At 48.9% G+C, this 22,558-nt stretch overlaps 1 protein-coding gene across 1 annotated transcript in view; it reads left to right on the forward strand.

The window, feature by feature from the left end:
• The window catches only part of CPNE4 (copine 4), a 796,320-nt gene that overhangs the window by 736,377 nt on the left and 37,385 nt on the right, over positions 1-22,558 (forward strand). Inside the window, exons 12-14 of the mRNA XM_075315205.1 lie at positions 1,006-1,060; positions 3,150-3,201; positions 10,298-10,431. Of these exons, the coding sequence (XP_075171320.1) occupies positions 1,006-1,060; positions 3,150-3,201; positions 10,298-10,431 (241 nt within the window). The remainder of the gene's footprint in view (positions 1-1,005; positions 1,061-3,149; positions 3,202-10,297; positions 10,432-22,558) is intronic.

The raw sequence follows: 22,558 nt of genomic DNA on the forward strand, positions 1-22,558 counted from the left end.
TGGCAGTGCATGTGCGCTTCAAATCAAGTTAAGGGTTAATATTTCTGTAAATGTCTTAAAATTACACGATGTTACATCCAGAGAAATGTCTGTGCAGTATATGCCTTCTATCAAAAATCTATCAAAACTGCCCCTCAATCTGAGCCTCAATGACATTGAAGAGGTGCGCTTCACAGTTTGAGAAGTCCTGCTATATAATTACTATGACGGTGGTCTAGGAGCAGTGTTTTTTATGACAGGTTCTCTTTATAATTTAGTGCATTGTGTTTTTATCTATGAATTATCTACATTCTTTTGGATTGGGTTTTTTCACGATTTTTGAACCAAGTTAGGAGCACAGGGTGCCCTTCAGAATCCATGTGTCCTAGTGTGAAACGATCATGTAACTGTATGTAAACCTACAAAAACTACTCCAAAATTCGTAATAAAATATAATCTTTATTGGAACATACCAAAATAATACATTTAGTTAAATAATCTACAAAACAATGCACAGTAATGGGGAATGACATAAAAGGAACAGCAAGTCCGGTAAAATTATTGGTGTAACAAACTGATGTGGCAAAAAATTATGAAAAAATAATAATTAATGAATATTAAGGTATACAAAACATCCCTCCCTAAAAAAAGAGTGTATCAAAATTTAATAAAATATAATATAATAAAGCAATCAACCTTAGTGATAAATAGTACCCACAAGAGCAACCATATAATAAATCAGTGATGAGAAAAAGGAAGAGATGATAAACGACTTCACCAAAAAAAATCTGCCATATATAGTGTAAAACAATGGAAGAATCGGTACATATGCAAAGAATCCTTACCAATAAAACACCGTGACGCGTTTCGCTGTGGCTCTCTCCCTTGGAGTCGTTTTTGTAGGTTTATATTCCTGTCACTGGTGGACTATTTCTTCTTGATTACTTAGGTGTTTCATTTTTTGAGTAGTGACCAAATTTGTAGGTTTGATCATGTAACTGTCATGTGTTTCATTTTTTTTCATAGTGACAAAATGTTCCCCGCCTTTGGTTTTGGTGCCAGAATACCTCCAGATTATAAGGTAATTTATTTTACTATTTGCAACTCATTTAAATTGAAAATGAAATCAGAAAATGACCTAAGTCAGGCTTTGTGTTGACATATTGAAATCCCCCCCCCCATATTAAAATCCATATACTTAAAATTGAAATCTTACAATGTTCACACTGGTCATTGGCACTATTTTAGACTTAAATTTCTTGTTCTTATAAGAAGAGTTTAAAAAGTCACCTCTAAGCACAAATGATAGCACAGGACCCCACTATTCATGAGAGGCGATGTTACAACTGATCTGTTCCCCCTCCCTTCACAATGAAATTTACAAAGCTCATTAACTGCTTCAGTACAAAACATAAGGTCTGGGTCGATCTGTTGCTCCTAATGTACCTGAAAGGACAGGACGTATGAGTCTGGAATAGCCCCAGTGGCCAGTGTGGAAATAGCAAGACTTCTAACTTTTTTTTAATACAGAGCATGATATGAAAATTAAAAAAAATACCAAAATTGTTTAAAAAATACCTGAAATGAAAAAAAAAATGGATTCAATCATTAGGTCACTTTCTGATAAATTACTTTTAAATATGTACTCACACTCTCATTATGATTTACTAAATATCTTAGGGTATGTTCCACGTAAATTTGCAGCTGATTTTAACACAGTGTATTCATAGCTTCACTGCAGCATAATCTGAATATTTTACCGAGGAAATTTCATGCAGATTCTGTGGAGGATTTGTCACACATTTCACCTGCTGTATTGTAAACAATCTGATCAGGGGAATCCATGTTGGATATTGCTTGATGTTTGCTGTCTGACAGACCCAGTGCATGGCTATATATATATTGACATTAGTATACTATGTAACTGAGCCATCATTATATGGTCATGTTTTCTTAGCATAATTTGTTTTTTGTTGGTGACTTTGATGAATTCATAAACCTTAAGGGGGCTTTACACGCTACGACATCGCTAATGCGAACTCGTTGGGGTCATGGAATTAGTGACGCATATACGGCCGCATTAGCGATGTTGTTGCGTGTGACACCTATGAGCGATTTTGCATCGTCGCAAAAACGTGCAAAATCGCTCAACGGTGACATGGGGGTCCATTCTCAAAAATCGTTAATGCAGCAGTAACGAAGTTGTTCCTTGTTCCTGCGGCAGCACACATCGCTCCGTGTGACACCGCAGGAACGAGGAACCTCTCCTTACCTGCCTCCCGGCCGCTGTGCGGAAGGAAGGAGGTGGGCGGGATTTTACATCCCGCTCATCTCCGCCCCTCTGCTTCTATTGGGCGGCGGTTCAGTGACGTCGCTGTGACGCCGCACGGACCGCCCCCTTAGAAAGGAGGTGGTTCGCCGGTCACAGCGACGTCGCCGGACAGGTAAGTAGTGTGACGGGTCTGGGCGATTTTGTGCGGCACGGGCAGCAATTTGCCCGTGTCGCACAACAGATGGGGGCGGGTACCCACGCTTGCGATATCGGTACCGATATCGCAGCGTGTAAAGCGGCCTTTAGTCAACACCTACTAGGACCAATGTCAAAGCTTGCCCGCTGTGCGTTCCTATGCTGGCTGGCAAAAGAGACCAAAGTGTATCCTGTCATAGAGGAACTGTGTTTTTTCATTCATCAAACAAATAATATAATAATTTATATAATGCTAGAAAACAAACAAAAAAGATCACACTGTTACATCTGTAATCATGCTCCAACTCCTTGTAATTTGTACACAAGTGATCACTTATCAAACTTTTCTTCATAGTTTTTACAAGTTCTAATATGATCTCATGGTAACTGATCTATATTATGTGTTATCACCACTTTTCCTAAAGGTTATCCTCTCTATTAAAATATAGCAGATATATTTTAGGATTTTTTTTTTATTGCACGATTTTTGTTGTTTTTGTTTTTTTTTGTGATATTTTGAATTACCATAAGTTTTTCGGATAAGTTAAGTAAGATCTATTACAGTTATACATTATATTGGATTTTTAGGCCTTTATTTAACTGTCAGTGCCACATTAACATATATATATATATATATATATATATATATATATATATATATAGCGCTATAAAGGCTTACACAAATGTTGCTTTTCTTTTTTAGGTTTCTCATGATTTTGCAATAAATTTTAATGAAGACAACCCAGAATGTGCAGGTAAAGTTTTGTTTTTGTGCTGGATGATGTGATTATTGATATGTAATACAGTCATATGAAAAAGTTTGGGCACCCCTATTAATGTTAACCTTTTTTCTTTAGAACAATTTGGGTTTTTGCAACAGCTATTTCAGTTTCATACATCTAATAACTGATGGACTCAGTAATATTTCTGGATTGAAATGAGGCTTATTGTACTAACAGAAAATGTGCAATCCTCATTTAAACAAAATTTGACCAGTGCATGACCAGTATGGGCACCTCAACATAAGTGACATTAATATTTTGTAGATCCTCCTTTTGCAAAAATAACAGCCTCTAGTCGCTTCCTGTAGCTTTTAATCAGTTCCTGGATCCTGGATGAAGGTATATTTGACCATTCCTGATTACAAAACAATTCCAGTTCAGTTAAGTTTGATGGTCGCCGAGCATGGACAGCCCGCTTCAAAATCATCCCACAGATGTTCAATGATATTCAGGTCTGGGGACTGGGATGGCCATTCCAAAACATTGTAATTGTTCCTCTGCATGAATGCCTGAGTAGATTTGGAGCGGTGTTTTGGATCATTGTCTTGCTGAAATATCCATCCCCTGCGTAACTTTAACTTCGTCACTGATATTGGAACATTATTGTCAAGAATCTGCTGATACTGAGTTGAATCAATTCGACCCTCAACTTTAACAAGATTCCCGGTGCCGGCATTGGCCACACAGCCCCAAAGCATGATGGAACCTCCACCAAATTTTACTGTGGGTAGCAAGTGCTTTTCTTGGAATGCTGTGGTTTTTTGCCTCCATGCATAACACCTTTTTGTATGACCAAACAACTCAATCTTTGTTTCATCAGTCCACAGGACCTTCTTCCAAAATGTAACTGGCTTGTCCAAATGTGCTTTTGCATACCTCAGGCGACTCTGTTTGTGGCGTGCTTGTAGAAACGGCTTCTTTCGCATCACTCTCTCATACAGCTTCTCCTTGTGCAAAGTGCGCTGTATTGTTGACCGATGCACATTGACACCATCTGCAGCAAGATGATGCTGCAGGTCTTTGGAGGTGGTCTGTGGATTGTCCTTGACTGTTCTCACCATTCTTCTTCTCTGCCTTTCTGATATTTTTCTTGGCCTGCCACTTCTGGGCTTAACAAGAACTGTACCTGTGTTCTTCCATTTCCTTACTATGTTCCTCACAGTGGAAACTGACAGTTTAAATCTCTGAGACAACTTTTTGTATCCTCCCCCTGAACAACTATGTTGAATAATCTTTGTTTTCAGATTATTTGAAAGTTGTTTTGAGGAGCCCATGATGCCACACTTCATAGGAGATTCAAATAGGAGAACAACTTGCAAGTGGCCACCTTAAATACCTTTTCTCATGATTGGATACACTTGCCTATGAAGTTCAAAGCTTAATGAGGTTACAAAACCAATTTGGTGCTTTAGTAAGTCAGTAAAAAGTACTTAGGAGTGTTCAAATCAAGAAATTGATAAGGGTGCCCATACTTTTGCACTGGTCAAATTTTGTTTAAATGCGGATTGCACATTTTCTGTTAGTACAATAAACCTCATTTTAATCCAGAAATATTACTCAGTCCATCAGTTATTACATATATAAAACTGAAATAGCTGTTGCAAAAACCCAAATTGTTATAAAGAAAAATGGTTAACATTAATAGGGGTGCCCAAACTTATTCATATGACTGTATATTCTCTATAACAAAAAGAGAAAAAATCTGACAGTGTACCTTTAATCACTAGATTTATTCAGTGCAAATTTTGTTTTCTATATGCCTTATTGAAATAGCATTTCTGGTGAGACACACAGAGATGCACCTCACTAATAAGATCGACCAAATTCCTTAAGTGACTTGTGCCTCTAATGAATTTTGTGCATCTATCTTACCCTTCCACGCACCTTCATTAAGAATTGCGTGAACTATTCCAGTCTTAAAGGGAATCTGTCAGCAGGTTTTTGCTACCTCATCTGAGAGCAGCATGATGTAGGCAAAGAGATCCTGAATTAATTGATGTATCACTTAGATTATTTGGTGCAGCCATTCTGACACTATAACAACTTTTACATTTAGTCATTTAACAGCTGAGAGAGCTGCTCTCACCACACCAGCCTCTCTATAGAGATTGTACATTAGCAGTGAGGGGTAAATCAGAGGAGGGAGGCATGCTGGACAGCCATGCTCATGACTTTGTAGTCCAAGCAATGAAAAGGGTTCTGCTACTTAAACAAACATAGCAAATAAACAACAGATTAGATTTTGACTATGAATTCTCTGTGTTAACCCTTACAGTATGCAGTCTTCAGATTACATAGCAAAAACCTGCTGAGAGATTCCCTTTAATGAATCAGCACCTTGTACACCTGGGCTATTTGTACATTTCCAACAGCAGCCGCGGCAGCACGGCCAGGTCCCATCTGGTGTACAGCCTCCAGTAATTTTGTAAAGAATATGTCCTACAATATTTACATACAAGACATGAAAATCTAGATTGCGGCATTTTGAAACACATATTGCCGCTAACTTCTCTAAGGAAGGTTGTTTAATTTATTGTAAATACCCCACAGCAACCTGATGCAATCATTAAGATGCTGGAAAGACTTCTGTCCTCCTAAATGAGTCTCATCCAGCTGCTTCTTGGTTTTTAAATGTTAATAATCACAGTATCACTTCTCCATCTGAATATATTGGATTACTAAAATGAACGCTAAGACATTTCTAAAGGCTTAAGGCTACTTTACACACTGCAATATCGGTCCCGATATCACTAGTGTGGGTACCAGCCCCCATCTGTTGCGCGACACGGGCAAATCGCTGCCCGTGCCGTACAACATCGCCCAGACCCGTTACACATACTTACCTGCCCGGCGACGTCGCTGTGACCGGCAAACCGCCTCCTTTCTAAGGGGGCGGTCCGTGCGGCGTCACAGCGACGTCACTGAGCGGCCGCCCAATAGCAGCGGAGGGGCGGAGATGAGCGGGACGTAACATCCCGCCCACCTCCTTCCTTCCTCATAGCAGCCGGGAGGCAGGTAAGGAGAGCTTCCTCGTTCCTGCGGCGTCACACATAGCGATGTGTGCTGCTGCAGGAGCGACGAACTACATCGTTACTGCTGCAGTAACGATAATCGAAAATGGACCCCCATGTCACCGATGAGCGATTTTGCACGTTTTTGCAACGATGCAAAATCGCTCATCGGTGTCACACATTTCCAACAGCAGCCGCGGCAGCACGGCCAGGTCCCATCTGGTGTACAGCCTCCAGTAATTTTGTAAAGAATATGTCCTACAATATTTACATACAAGACATGAAAATCTAGATTGCGGCATTTTGAAACACATATTGCCGCTAACTTCTCTAAGGAAGGTTGTTTAATTTATTGTAAATACCCCACAGCAACCTGATGCAATCATTAAGATGCTGGAAAGACTTCTGTCCTCCTAAATGAGTCTCATCCAGCTGCTTCTTGGTTTTTAAATGTTAATAATCACAGTATCACTTCTCCATCTGAATATATTGGATTACTAAAATGAACGCTAAGACATTTCTAAAGGCTTAAGGCTACTTTACACACTGCAATATCGGTCCCGATATCACTAGTGTGGGTACCCGCCCCCATCTGTTGCGCGACACGGGCAAATCGCTGCCCGTGCCGTACAACATCGCCCAGACCCGTTACACATACTTACCTGCCCGGCGACGTCGCTGTGACCGGCAAACCGCCTCCTTTCTAAGGGGGCGGTCCGTGCGGCGTCACAGCGACGTCACTGAGCGGCCGCCCAATAGCAGCGGAGGGGCGGAGATGTGCGGGACGTAACATCCCGCCCACCTCCTTCCTTCCTCATAGCAGCCGGGAGGCAGGTAAGGAGAGCTTCCTCGTTCCTGCGGCGTCACACATAGCGATGTGTGCTGCTGCAAGAGCGACGAACTACATCGTTACTGCTGCAGTAACGATAATCGAGAATGGACCCCCATGTCACCGATGAGCGATTTTGCACGTTTTTGCAACGATGCAAAATCGCTCATCGGTGTCACACATAGCAACATCGCTAATGCGGCCGGATGTGCGTCACAAATTCCGTGACCCCAACGACTCCGCATTAGCGATGTCGCAGCGTGTAAAGCCCCCTTTAGTCACACACAATGACTTACCAGCGATCCCGAAAACAATGCGACCTGATGATTGCTGGTAAGTCGCTGGGAGGTCGCTGGTGAGATGTCACACAGTCACACCTACCAACGACGCAGTAACGATCAACGACCTGTATAACGATCTCGGCGGGCGGCGGGACCGTGTTAGGAGGTCGTTGGCAGGTGTCAAACACAGCGATGCGTCCTGCCCAGCAGGACATCACCTTTGAAGAAAATGGTCTGGAGCATTCGGCAACGAATAACAATCTCACAGCAGGGGCCTGATCGCTGGTAGGTGTCATACATAACGAGATCGCTGACGCGTCACAGAAACGGTGACTCAGCAACGATCTCGTTAGTGATCTCATTGTGTGTGACGGGACCTTAAGAATCTTCTAGTTGAGCACTTCTCATCCTATCCCTCCTGGAAGAACATTCGTTTGCAGAAGCAAAGTAGCAGGTAGAGGAAATCTAATTGTGCAGAACATTGATATGTCCACTAACACCTGGAAAGCTGCTATATTCATTTTAATTGTCACACAACACACATGGCAAGCACATTCAGACTAACAGATGTCTGAAGAACCACAAATAAACACCCAACTACACTACAATCAAGGAGAAACACCAGGAACACAATAACAATGGTGAGCACTGGCACTAGTGAGAGGGTAGATGGACACCTACTGCCTTAACCTAGTACTGTACACTGCACTACTAGCCAGTCGCTATAAATGCTCCACTCCTGTCACTGAGCAGGAAGACCTGAAGCCCTAAAAAATCCCTACTATAGTCCTATCTAAGGAGTCGGGTGGTATGGCTCACTAGGCCCACCGCTGCACTAATTCAATAAAAGGGTATGTGAGACAATCAGGGGAATAACCAAAAATGGAGAAGAACCAACTTCAAGATGAATCCTCAGCAGCTCCTTCACCAGGGGGGCCAGCATGCAAATGGCTTTGTATAGTCAGGAAGGTTTAATGAGAAACCTAGCTATTTAAACACAATGGGGCTTGACTACAGAGCAGCTACAGCTGACCTTAACTGCAGGAGAGCTGCTGGCAGAAAAACTGATATTAACTACTCCAGGACCAAAGGAAATAAAACATTTAAATGCAGGATCCCATATAGAGATGAGGGGTTCCAGTCAAAAAGCTGTCATAGTCTCCAAAAACAGGGAAACGACCGTGACAGTATTAGATTAGTTCTTGTCACCCAGCATTTTATTACTATGTAGGAGATCATAAAGCGTTTACCATACAATGTATGGAAAAATCAGAAAAAGAATTCCAAGTTGGATGAAATAGTGGAAACAAATTGTGCTACATTTGTAGGTTTTTCGGCCAGGAGAAAAATAATCTGCCCAAAAAATTTAGCGTCCCATCAAAGAAAAGTTCACCTTGTGACTGTTGGGTGCACACAAATTTACCAATTTGTAAGCTAAGTATCTCACTATAGTCTATATATCACTAATGTGGTGTAAAGTTCATATATTTAATGTTTGCATATATATTGGTGAACACAGTGCTACTGTATTCTTCGATTTGTACCGTGTTTCCCGAAAATAAGACTTTTTGGCTCCGAAAGATGTGCATTTTTATAAGCCTGGGAAAATTTATAGTAGCGCATCGGCTAGTTAAACGTATGTTAATGCAAAATGATTATTCACCCCTTCCCCTGCCCACCCCTCTCTGCCAGTGTCGGTGATTGGGTGCAGATGATAGTGGTTGCTGTGCACAGTCAATATGGCAAGGTGCTGGTCGATGAATGTGGAGTCCGAAAATACCAGGTAGAGAATTTCACCCCATAATTAGGTGAAATTAGGGGAATTGATGCAGAATTTGAATTTTACTTACAGTGTAGACATTCACATGGACATGAATTATGTTCAATCATCTCTGTATCTAATCCACCAATTCATGTCCATATAAATGTCTACACTGTAAATACAATTTGAATTCTGCATCAATTCACCTAGGTGTGCGGTAAAATTCTCTTTTCATAATGATTGGGTGCAGTCAGACTGCTGTATTACTTAACCGAGAATCGCATCACAATCCTCGGACTGGCCATCTGCTCTCCTAACCTGAGCATGACAGCTGCATAGAAATATATGCTGTAACGCTCGGGTCAGGAGAGCCGCTGGCAGTCTGAGAATTGCAATGCGATCCTCAGGCGAGTAAGTTGTCCCTCTCCCTGCAGTCTCTCTCTGTATTGCTGTCTCTGTCTGCAGTTAATACGGCAGTCTGATTGTCTCTCTCTCAATGAGTAATACAGCAGCCTGACTGCACCCAATCACTGACATGGCACAGAGAGGTGGCTGGGGGAAGAAGTAAATATTCATTTTGTGTTAATGGGCAACAAATACAGCAGTATCACTGCACCCAGTCACTGATGCCAGCACAGATGGTAGGTCGGGGAAGGAGTGAATATTAATTTTGCATTAACGGACAACTAATACAGCAGTGTGACTGCACTCAAACACTGATGCCAACACAGAGGATTGGGCAGGAAAAGGATGAATATTCATTTTCCATTAACATATGTTTAACTAGCTGGCACGCTGCTATAAATGTTCCGGGGCTTACAGCAACAAGAAGGGGCAACATACAGCAATAAAAGTTACTTATCCTGAAAGGGCTTGCCAGGCCCTATTTCAGGATACTATCGGTATAATGAAATGAACTAGTGCTTATTTTTGGAGTCGGCCTTAAATTTTAAGGATACTCCAAAAAGCCTGAAAAATCCTGCTAGGGCTTATTTTTGAGGCAAGTCTTATTTTCGGGGAAACATGATATATTATGAAGCCATAAGAGCTTGCACTTTACTTGCTTTAACAATAGCTTCATTTTGATAGGGGGTGCTGGTCAGATTTTGTTTCTTTGAAGCTCTCCAGACTGCTACCTTGTTAAATTCTCTAGTTCTAAATACCAATAAATCTTTTTCCTTTATAGGCATACAAGGAGTGGTAGAAGCCTATCAGAACTGCCTGCCCAAGTTACAGCTGTATGGGCCAACTAACATTGCCCCCATAATTCAAAAAGTGGCAAAGTCGGCTTCAGAGGAGACTCACACTATGGAAGCCACGGTAAGGGACACAAATAATAATGCACAAATAAGATAATTATCAAAACCAGTGGGCAACGATGAGCCTGCTGCTGATTGACAGATTGTTATGCCAAGTAATAGGAAGAAAGTTGCACGTTGGGAGGGTGGAGGAAGGTGCAGATTATAATTATCGGGAACCTCTAGTTCATATCACTGGCACACTGCAATTAATAAAATGTAAGCTTGGCCAAACTACAGTATATACACAACCAACACAAGGTAGCTAAGTGTGCCTGTCAATACTGCATGCTGCTCCTGAGAGGCCAACATGAAATAGGTCAAAGGCTCATTCTAAAATTGAGCTTCACTTTTAAAGGAACCTTGTACATTATTTCTGAAGAATGAAAATGATCCTGCACATTTTGTGCACCTCTCATCGAGACACCTGAAGATCCGTCATAGTTTGCGTTATGAAGTCTGGCATCAGTATAACAATATTGCAAGTAACAGTAGTTAGCTGTGACATTGTTGGAACTCCAGGGATCGTTACGAACTGTCAAGTAGTCATCTGATCTGAAGCTAATACTCTGTGGAACAGCAGTCTGGCAACTGTGATCTACTAATACAAAATCTACAATATTTTAACCCTTATTTATACAATATATTATCTTTGTACAATGACTTTTTAGCTTTGCAGAATCAAGAGAGCAAATGGATATTGCTATGTGGTTTTATTTACTTAATTCAGCAGATGTGATAATGTTTTTAAATACAATTTCAACTAAATAGCACCAACATATTCCATAGCACTTTACACTTTTGAGGGTACATGTACATACAATATCAGATATTTGTTAGGGCCAGGTGGACGGGCAGACCCAGGAGGTGGATCCACTGGGCTGAACACCTCACCGAAGGCAAGGTGCCCGGTAGCCGAAGCACAAGGGGTAGCAGGACAGTCCGTTCGGAGGAGTGGAGTGTAGAAGTCCCTGGGACCACGGAGTCACTGAAGGTAGTCCGGGTGACGGAGCTCAGGTTCGGAGGCCGAGATGACGTCAGGCAGAGTCCGGAACCGACGGAGCGAGAAGACGGGTCACCACAGGGATCGGAGATGGTATGAACTGACGGGATGGCAGACCGTCACCGTTCGGGGTTCGGGTATCGTCAGGACCGGTTGGCGAGGCAGGAGCGGCTCTAGGAGAGAGATAGGTAAGTATACCACAAAACACAAGGGGACCTGACTCCTAGCTTAGCAAAACACGAAGAACAGGCCCCGCCCCCTTGGAAAGGATCTCCCTATATACCCTGTACCTGATTCTTCAATATCCTGTTGGAGGACACTGGCCCTTTAAGAGAGGGTCAATGACCGCGCGCGCGCCCTAATGCGCATGCGCGAGGCCCGGGTGCCAGAAGCCAGAGCAGGGAGCGGTGAACAGGAGGCAGGAGAGCCGGGCTGGAGCAGAGTTGCACACGGGCGCCGGGAGCGGGGACCGGGCTGCCTGGGGACCGCAGGTGATGGGGCATGGAGGCTGTGGAGCGGAGGACGCCTGGCAGAGGAGCCGGGGAGCGAGGCAGGGGAGTCGGGGAGCGTGGCAGGGGAGCCGGGGAGCGTGGCAGGGGAGCCGGAGAGCGTGACAGAGGAGCCGGGGAGCGTGACAGTACCCCCTCCCCACAACCGGGACCGGAAGGCACGTATCAGGGAAGTACCCACATTCTCCCGGGATTCCCAGGACCTATCCTCAGGACCATACCCTGCCCAGTCCACCAGGAAGAACTGTCGGCCCTGTACGGTTTTCATGGCCACGATATCCCTTACCACATAGATGTCATCATCAGCAATAGGAGGAGCAGAACTGGCAGCAGCGGAGAAGGGACCAAGGACAACCGGCTTGAGCAGAGAGACGTGGAAGGAGTTGGGTATTCTCATCGTGGCCGGGAGCTGCAGCTTGTAGGACCTCATTTATTTTGCTGAGGACTTTAAACGGCCCAATGAAGTGAGGACCCAGCTTGTATGATGGTAGCTTCAATCGGACGTACTTGGAAGCAAGCCAGACCAGATCTCCTGGAGAGAAACACGGAGGATCCAGGCGCCTCTTGTCTGCGTGTCTCTTCATCCGCAGGGAAGCACGTCCAAGGGACGTCTTGACAGAGTCCCAAATTGTTGTAAAGTCACGGACTACAGCATCAGCAGCAGGGACATCCGAGGAAGAGGATACAGGTAAAGGGACGGAAGGCTGAAGTCCGTAAATGACATGGAAGGGAGAGCTGGAGGAGGACTCACTGACGTGGTGGTTATCGGAGAATTCAGCCCAAGGAAGAAGCGTGGACCAGTCGTCGTGATGGGCGTTCACGTAGTGACGTAAGAAGGAGGTCAAGATCTGATTGACTCGTTCCATGTGGCCATTCGACTGAGGATGGTAGGCTGAAGAAAAGTCCAGAGTCACTCCCAGATGTCTGCAGAGAGCCCTCCAGAAGCGGGAGGTAAACTGAGTTCCTCTGTCGGACACAATGTGTGATGGAAAGCCATGCAACCGGAAGATGTGCTGTATGTAGGTGTCAGCGAGTTCCTGGGCAGAGGGCAGTCCAGCCATAGGGACGAAATGAGCCATTTTGGAGAACCGATCCACCACGACCCATATGACTGTGTGTCCGGAGGACAGGGGCAAGTCTGTAATAAAGTCCATTGCAATGTGTTGCCACGGAACGGAGGGTATAGGCAGAGGCAGAAGACGACCATATGGCAGGTGTTTGGGCGTCTTGTTCCTGGCACAAGAGGAGCAGGCTGAGACAAAAGAAGCGACGTCCGTGCGAAGGGATGGCCACCAGTAGTGACGTACAATTGTACTCCATGTTTTCTTCTGACCAGCATGGCCGGCTATTTTCGAGGCATGGCCCCAATGCAACACTTTTTGTCTGTCAGTCTCAGAGACATAGGTCTTCCCGGGCGGTATCTGGGCCAGGGTGACAGGGGCCACCGGAATGATCTTACTTGGGCAGATGATGGGCTGGGATGTCTCCTCCTCCTGTTCCATGGGCATGAATGACCTGGACAAGGCGTCTGCTCGCACATTCTTGTCCGCGGGTCGAAAATGGAGCTGAAAATCGAACCTGGCAAAGAACAAGGACCACCTGGCTTGCCGTGGGTTCAGTCGCTGAGCGGACGGCAGGTATTCCAGGTTCTTGTGGTCCGTGTAAATGATCACGGGGTACACTGCTCCCTCCAGAAGGTAGCGCCATTCCTCCAGAGCCAGTTTGACTGCTAATAGCTCTCGGTCACCGATGGTGTAGTTGCGTTCAGGCGCTGAAAAGCCCTTGGAGTAGAAACCGCAAGTAACCATCTTCCCGGAGGAGGACTTCTGCATGAGCACTGCTCCGGCTCCCGAGGAGGAGGCATCCACCTCCAAGGTGAACTGTCGGTTTAACTCAGGACGGTGGAGCACAGGGGAAGAAGCAAATGCCTGTTTCAGGGAGCCAAACGCGGCGTCGGCCGCAGGTGACCAGTCCTTTGGATTAGCCCCCTTCTTGGTCAAGGCGGAGAGAGGTGCAGTCAGGGCAGAGAAGTGAGGGATGAACTGACGGTAATAGTATGCGAATTCAAAAAAGCGTTAGATTGCCTTCAGTCCGGAAGGAGGGGGCCAGTTGAGAATGGAAGAGACCTTCTCCGGGTCCATCTGCAGACCGGTATCGGAGATTACGTAACCCAGGAAGGGAAGAGAAGACTGCTCGAAGACACACTTCTCGTACTTGGCGTACAGCCGATTCTCTCTCAGTCTTTGTAGTACCAGCTGCACGTTCTCTCTGTGGGTCTGGAGGTCCGGAGAGAAGACCAGGATATCATCAAGATACACCACCACACAGACGTAGAGAAGGTCCCGGAACACGTCGTTCACCAATTCCTGAAAGACTGCTGGTGCGTTACACAGGCCGAAGGGCATCACACAGTATTCATAGTGCCCATCGCGAGTATTGAATGCGGTCTTCCATTCGTCCCCAGAGCGGATGCGGACCAGGTTGTAGGCACCCCGAAGATCCAACTTGGTAAACACACGAGCTCCTCTAAGCCGATCAAACAATTCGGGGATGAGCGGCAGGGGGTATTTATTTTTCACGGTGATTTGGTTCAATCCCCGGTAGTCAATGCATGGGCGTAGGTCGCCCTCTTTCTTCTTAACGAAGAAGAAGCCTGCTCCAGCAGGAGAGGAGGATCTCCGAATGAATCCCCTTGCCAGGTTCTCCGTGATGTAGGCAGACATGGCCCTTGTTTCAGCAGGAGACAGAGGATATATCCGTCCTCGAGGTGGTGTAGTTCCCGGGAGTAGGTCGATGGCACAGTCATAAGGACGATGTGGCGGCAGTACCTCTGACTCCTTTTTATCAAAGACGTCCGCAAAGGACCAATAGGCCGAGGGCAGTCCCGGTAGGGACTCCGGAAGCGGAGGTCGTCGGATGGGCTGTATAGTCTTCAGACAGTTCTCGTGGCAAGAGGAGCCCCATCGGGTGATTTCACCAGTACACCAGCTGACTGACGGTTCGTGTGTCCGTAACCAGGGGAGTCCCAGCAGGATTTGATGAGACATGTGTGGGAGGACGTAGAGAGCGATGGTCTCGGTGTGCAGGGCACCGATACGTAGTTCCACCGGCTTGGTGATCCACGAGATGGTGTCAGAGAGGGGTCTCCCATCTACAGAGGCAATCACGAGGGGTTTGTCGAGTGGAGTAACAGGCACCTGGTACTTGTCCACCGTGGCCTGCTGGATGAAATTGCCTGCTGCCCCGGAATCGAGGTACGCCTCGGCCGTGAACCGCGTCTCTCCCGTTGTTACTTGAACAGTCCACGTAACCGGGTCTGAGAGAGTCCCAGCACCTAGGGTGGCCTCTCCTACCAACCCTAGGCTTTGGAGTTTCCCGGCCACTCTGGACAGGAACGTAGCAGGTGTGTGCCCTCTCCGCAGTAGAAGCAGAGGCCCTTGGCGAGCCGTTCTGCTCGGCGTTGTTCGGACTGCCGCAAACGGTCAATCTGCATGGGCTCGTGGACAGAGACACCAGACGACGCTGACTGAAGTACGGCGGGCTTCTGCGGAGGAGAGGAATGCCGTATCTGACGTCTCTCACGGGACACCTCTTTGGATCGTTCCTGGATTCTGAGGTCCACGCGGGTGGCTAGTACGATCAGGGCATCCAGGGTGGAAGGAACATCGCGGCCTGCCAGCTCGTCCTTAATACGGCTGGAGAGTCCTTCCCAGAAGGCGGCGGTGAGGGCTTCATTGTTCCACCCCAATTCTGAGGCCAAAGAGCGGAAGCGGATGGCATACTGCCCCACCGTCATGGTCCCCTGACGTAGCCTGAGGAGTGATGAGGCGGATGCGGCGGCACGTCCGGGTTCATCAAAGGTGGTTCTAAACGCCTGCAGGAAGTCCTGGATGTTAGTGGTCACAGGGTCCTCCTTCTCCCACAAGGGGTTCATCCAGGCCAGTGCCTCACCCTCTAGATGGGACATCACAAACGCCACCTTGGCTTGGTCGGAGGCAAACAGGTGCGGAAGCAGCTTGAAATGGAGGGAGCACTGGTTTAAGAATCCTCTGCAGGTCTTGGGATCTCCGGCATATCGGGGTGGAGAGGCCAAGCGGAGTTTAGAAGCTTCCGAGGTAGCCGCCACGGGAACCGTGGCCGTGGACTGTGCAGTAGTAACCTGAGATGCCAGGGACATGGCAGATGCTTGCAGCGTGTGCAGGCGGGTATCCACAGAGGACATGAAGGCCAGCATGCGGGACTGGGTCTTGCGCTGTCGTACGAGTTCCTGCTGCAAGGTGCCCAGCTGGGTCGCTAGTGCTTCGGCGGGATCCATGGCCTGTTCTTACTGTTAGGGCCAGGTGGACGGGCAGACCCAGGAGGTGGATCCACTGGGCTGAACACCTCACCGAAGGCAAGGTGCCCGGTAGCCGAAGCACAACGGGTAGCAGGACAGTCCGTTCGGAGGAGTGGAGTGTAGAAGTCCCTGGGACCACGGAGTCACTGAAGGTAGTCCGGGTGACGGAGCTCAGGTTCGGAGGCCGAGATGACGTCAGGCAGAGTCCGGAACCGACGGAGCGAGAAGACGGGTCACCACAGGGATCGGAGATGATATGAACTGACGGGATGGCAGACCGTCACCGTTCAGGGTTCGGGTATCGTCAGGACCGGTTGGCGAGGCAGGAGCGGCTCTAGGAGAGAGATAGGTAAGTATACCACAAGACACAAGGGGACCTGACTCCTAGCTTAGCAAAACACGAAGAACAGGCCCCGCCCCCTTGGAAAGGATCTCCCTATATACCCTGTACCTGATTCTTCAATATCCTGTTGGAGGACACTGGCCCTTTAAGAAAGGGTCAATAACCGCGCGCGCGCCCTAATGCGCATGCGCGAGGCCCGGGTGCCAGAAGCCAGAGCAGGGAGCGGTGAACAGGAGGCAGGAGAGCCGGGCTGGAGCAGAGTTGCCGACGGGCGCTGGGAGCGGGGACCGGGCTGCCTGGGGGCCGCAGGTGATGGGGCATGGAGGCTGTGGAGCGGAGGACGCCTGGCAGAGGAGCCGGGGAGCGAGGCAGGGGAGCCGGGGAGCGTGGCAGGGGAGCCGGAGAGCGTGACAGAGGAGCCGGGGAGCGTGACAGTACCCCCTCCCCACGCCCCCCTCCCCGCAACCGGGACAGGAAGGAACGTATCAGGGAAGTACCCACATTCTCCCGGGGTTCCCAGGACCTATCCTCAGGACCATACCCTGCCCAGTCCACCAGGAAGAACTGTCGGCCCTGTACGGTTTTCATGGCCACGATATCCCTTACCGCATAGATGTCATCATCAGCAATAGGAGGAGGAGCAGAACTGGCAGCAGCGGAGAAGGGATCAAGGACAACCGGCTTGAGCAGGGAGACGTGGAAGGAGTTGGGTATTCTCATCGTGGCCGGGAGCTGCAGCTTGTAGGAGACCTCATTTATTTTGCTGAGGACTTTAAACGGCCCGATGAAGCGAGGACCCAGCTTGTATGATGGTAGCTTCAATCGGACGTACTTGGAAGCAAGCCAGACCAGATCTCCTGGAGAGAAACACGGAGGATCCAGGCGCCTCTTGTCTGCGTGTCTCTTCATCCGCATGGAAGCACGTCCAAGGGACGTCTTGACAGAGTCCCAAATTGTTGTAAAGTCACGGACTACAGCATCAGCAGCAGGGACATCCGAGGAAGAGGATACAGGTAAAGGGACGGAAGGCTGAAGTCCGTAAATGACATGGAAGGGAGAGCTGGAGGAGGACTCACTGACGTGGTGGTTATCGGAGAATTCAGCCCAAGGAAGAAGCGTGGACCAGTCGTCGTGATGGGCGTTCACGTAGTGACGTAAGAAGGAGGTCAAGATCTGATTGACTCGTTCCACTTGGCCATTCGACTGAGGATGGTAGGCTGAAGAAAAGTCCAGAGTCACTCCCAGATGTCTGCAGAGAGCCCTCCAGAAGCGGGAGGTAAACTGAGTTCCTCTGTCGGACACAATGTGTGATGGAAAGCCATGCAACCGGAAGATGTGCTGTATGTAGGCGTCAGCGAGTTCCTGGGCAGAGGGCAGTCCAGCCATAGGGACGAAATGAGCCATTTTGGAGAACCGATCCACCACGACCCATATGACTGTGTGTCTGGAGGACAGGGGCAAGTCTGTAATAAAGTCCATTGCAATGTGTTGCCACGGAACGGAGGGTATAGGCAGAGGCAGAAGACGACCATATGGCAGGTGTTTGGGCGTCTTATTCCTGGCACAAGAGGAGCAGGCTGAGACAAAAGAAGCGACGTCCGTGCGAAGGGATGGCCACCAGTAGTGACGTACAATTGTACTCCATGTTTTCTTCTGACCAGCATGGCCGGCTATTTTCGAGCCATGGCCCCAATGCAACACTTTTTGTCTGTCAGTCTCAGAGACATAGGTCTTCCCGGGCAGTATCTGGGCCAGGGTGACAGGGGCTACCGGAATGATCTTACTTGGGCAGATGATGGGCTGGGATGTCTCCTCCTCCTGTTCCATGGGCATGAATGACCTGGACAAGGCGTCTGCTCGCACATTCTTGTCCGCGGGTCGAAAATGGAGCTGAAAATCGAACCTGGCAAAGAACAAGGACCACCTGGCTTGCCGTGGGTTCAGTCACTGAGCGGACGGCAGGTATTCCAGGTTCTTGTGGTCCATGTAAATGATCACGGGGTACACTGCTCCCTCCAGAAGGTAGCGCCATTCCTCCAGAGCCAGTTTGACTGCTAATAGCTCTCGGTCACCGATGGTGTAGTTGCGTTCAGGCGCTGAGAAGCCCTTGGAGTAGAAACCGCAAGTCACCATCTTCCCGGAGGAGGACTTCTGCATGAGCACTGCTCCGGCTCCCGAGGAGGAGGCATCCACCTCCAAGGTGAACTGTCGGTTTAACTCAGGACGGTGGAGCACAGGGGAAGAAGCAAATGCCTGTTTCAGGGAGCCAAACGCGGCGTCGGCCGCAGGTGACCAGTCCTTTGGATTAGCCCCCTTCTTGGTCAAGGCGGAGAGAGGTGCAGTCAGGGCAGAGAAGTGAGGGATGAACTGACGGTAATAGTTTGCGAATTCAAGAAAGCGTTGGATTGCCTTCAGTCCGGAAGGAGGGGGCCAGTTGAGAATGGAAGAGACCTTCTCCGAGTCCATCTGCAGACCGGTATCGGAGATTACGTAACCCAGGAAGGGAAGAGAAGACTGCTCGAAGACACACTTCTCGTACTTGGCATACAGCCGATTCTCTCTCAGTCTTTGTAGTACCAGCTGCACATTCTCTCTGTGGGTCTGGAGGTCCGGAGAGAAGACCAGGATATCATCAAGATACACCACCACACAGACGTAGAGAAGGTCCCGGAACACGTCGTTCACCAATTCCTGAAAGACTGCTGGTGCGTTACACAGGCCGAAGGGCATCACACAGTATTCATAGTGCCCATCGCGAGTATTGAATGCGGTCTTCCATTCGTCCCCAGAGCGGATGCGGACCAGGTTGTAGGCACCCCGAAGATCCAACTTGGTAAACACACGAGCTCCTCTAAGCCGATCAAACAATTCGGGGATGAGCGGCAGGGGGTATTTATTTTTCACGGTGATTTGGTTCAATCCCCGGTAGTCAATGCATGGGCGTAGGTCGCCCTCTTTCTTCTTAACGAAGAAGAAGCCTGCTCCAGCAGGAGAGGAGGATCTCCGAATGAATCCCCTTGCCAGGTTCTCCGTGATGCAGACAGACATGGCCCTTGTTTCAGCAGGAGACAGAGGATATATCCGTCCTCGAGGTGGTGTAGTTCCCGGGAGTAGGTCGATGGCACAGTCATAAGGACGATGTGGCGGCAGTACCTCTGACTCCTTTTTATCAAAGACGTCCGCAAAGGACCAATAGGCCGAGGGCAGTCCCGGTATGGACTCCGGAACCGGAGGTCGTCGGATGGGCTGTATAGTCTTCAGACAGTTCTCGTGGCAAGAGGAGCCCCATCGGGTGATTTCACCAGTACACCAGCTGACTGACGGTTCGTGTGTCCGTAACCAGGGGAGTCCCAGCAGGATTTGATGAGACATGTGTGGGAGGACGAAGAGAGCGATGGTCTCGGTGTGCAGGGCACCGATACGTAGTTCCACCGGCTTGGTGATCCACGAGATGGTGTCAGAGAGGGGTCTCCCATCTACACAGGCAATCACGAGGGGTTTGTCGAGTGGAGTAACAGGCACCTGGTACTTGTCCACCGTGGCCTGCTGGATGAAATTGCCTGCTGCCCCGGAATCGAGGTACGCCTCGGCCGTCAACCGCGTCTCTCCCGTTGTTACTTGAACAGTCCACGTAACCGGGTCTGAGAGAGTCCCAGCACCTAGGGTGGCCTCTCCTACCAACCCTAGGCTTTGGAGTTTCCCGGCCGCTCTGGACAGGAACGTAGCAGGTGTGTGCCCTCTCCGCAGTAGAAGCAGAGGCCCTTGGTGAGCCGTTCTGCTCGGCGTTGTTCGGACTGCCGCAAACGGTCAATCTGCATGGGCTCGTGGACAGAGACACCAGACGACGCTGACTGAAGTACGGCGGGCTTCTGCGGAGGAGAGGAATGCCGTATCGGACGTCTCTCACGGGACACCTCTTTGGATCGTTCCTGGAATCTGAGGTCCACGCGGGTGGCTAGTACGATCAGGGCATCCAGGGTGGAAGGAACATCGCGGCCTGCCAGCTCGTCCTTAATACGGCTGGAGAGTCCTTCCCAGAAGGCGGCGGTGAGGGCTTCATTGTTCCACCCCAATTCTGAGGCCAAAGTGCGGAAGCGGATGGCATACTGCCCCACCGTCATGGTCCCCTGACGTAGCCTGAGGAGTGATGAGGCGGATGCGGCGGCACATCCGGGTTCGTCAAAGGTGGTTCTAAACGCCTGCAGGAAGTCCTGGATGTTAGTGGTCACAGGGTCCTCCTTCTCCCACAAAGGGTTCATCCAGGCCAGTGCCTCACCCTCTAGATGGGACATCACAAACGCCACCTTGGCTTGGTCGGAGGCAAACAGGTGCGGAAGCAGCTTGAAATGGAGGGAGCACTGGTTTAAGAATCCTCTGCAGGTCTTGGGATCTCCGGCATATTGGGGTGGAGAGGCCAAGCGGAGTTTAGAAGCTTCCGAGGTAGCCGCCACGGGAACCGTGGCCGTGGACTGTGCAGTAGTAACCTGAGATGCCAGGGACATGGCAGATGCTTGCAGCGTGTGCAGGCGGGTATCCACCGAGGACATGAAGGCCAGCATGCGGGACTGGGTCTCGCCCTGTCGTACGAGTTCCTGCTGCAAGGTACCCAGCTGGGTCGCTAGTGCTTCGGCGGGATCCATGGCCTGTTCTTACTGTTAGGGCCAGGTGGACGGGCAGACCCAGGAGGTGGATCCACTGGGCTGAACACCTCACCGAAGGCAAGGTGCCCGGTAGCCGAAGCACAACGGGTAGCAGGACAGTCCGTTCGGAGGAGTGGAGTGTAGCAGTCCCTGGGACCACGGAGTCACTGAAGGTAGTCCGGGTGACGGAGCTCAGGTTCGGAGTCCGAGATGACGTCAGGCAGAGTCCGGAACCGACGGAGCGAGAAGACGGGTCACCACAGGGATCGGAGATGGTATGAACTGACGGGATGGCAGACCGTCACCGTTCGGGGTTCGGGTATCGTCAGGACCGGTTGGCGAGGCAGGAGCGGCTCTAGGAGAGAGATAGGTAAGTATACCACAAGACACAAGGGGACCTGATTCCTAGCTTAGCAAAACACGAAGAACAGGCCCCGCCCCCTTGGAAAGGATCTCCCTATATACCCTGTACCTGATTCTTCAATATCCTGTTGGAGGACACTGGCCCTTTAAGAGAGGGTCAATAACCGCGCGCGCGCCCTAATGCGCATGCGCGAGGCCCGGGTGCCAGAAGCCAGAGCAGGGAGCGGTGAACAGGAGGCAGGAGAGCCGGGCTGGAGCAGAGTTGCCGACGGGCGCCGGGAGCGGGGACCGGGCTGCCTGGGGACCGCAGGTGATGGGGCATGGAGGCTGTGGAGCGGAGGACGCCTGGCAGAGCAGCCGGGGAGCAAGGCAGGGGAGCCGGGGAGCGTGGCAGGGGAGCCGGGGAGCGTGGCAGGGGAGCCGGGGAGCGTGGCAGGGGAGCCGGAGAGCGTGACAGAGGAGCCGGGGAGCGTGACAATATTATAAAGCAACACATAATTTAACTATTGAAAAAAAGAGCAGTGATGATGCTGCTCACAGGCTTAGAATCTATAAGAAAGTAGGGCTGACACAAAAGGTAAAAAGTGATAAATGTATGGTCTAACCACCTTTATAATAAATAAGGGTATTCAGGTAAAGCTGCATGAACCCGATACCAGGCAATATCAGTATAGGTCCAGATACAGTGTTAAAGGGCACAAATTATATCCGATATATATCATTGCAAAAACAAGTCATTGCACATTTCACACATACGGGACTTCATTATTAAGTTTGCCATTAAATCTTTTATATCTTTTATAAAGGTAGGTCCAATCAGGGACATTATAATCTAGGGGACCTTAAAGTAAACCTGTCACCAGATTTGGCGACTATAAGCTGCGGCCACCACCATTAAGCCCTTATATACAGCATTCTAGAATACTACATATAAAAACCCAGGCTGCGCTATAGA

This window comes from Anomaloglossus baeobatrachus, chromosome 6, assembly GCF_048569485.1.
Source record: "Anomaloglossus baeobatrachus isolate aAnoBae1 chromosome 6, aAnoBae1.hap1, whole genome shotgun sequence".
Lineage (NCBI taxonomy): Eukaryota > Metazoa > Chordata > Amphibia > Anura > Aromobatidae > Anomaloglossus > Anomaloglossus baeobatrachus.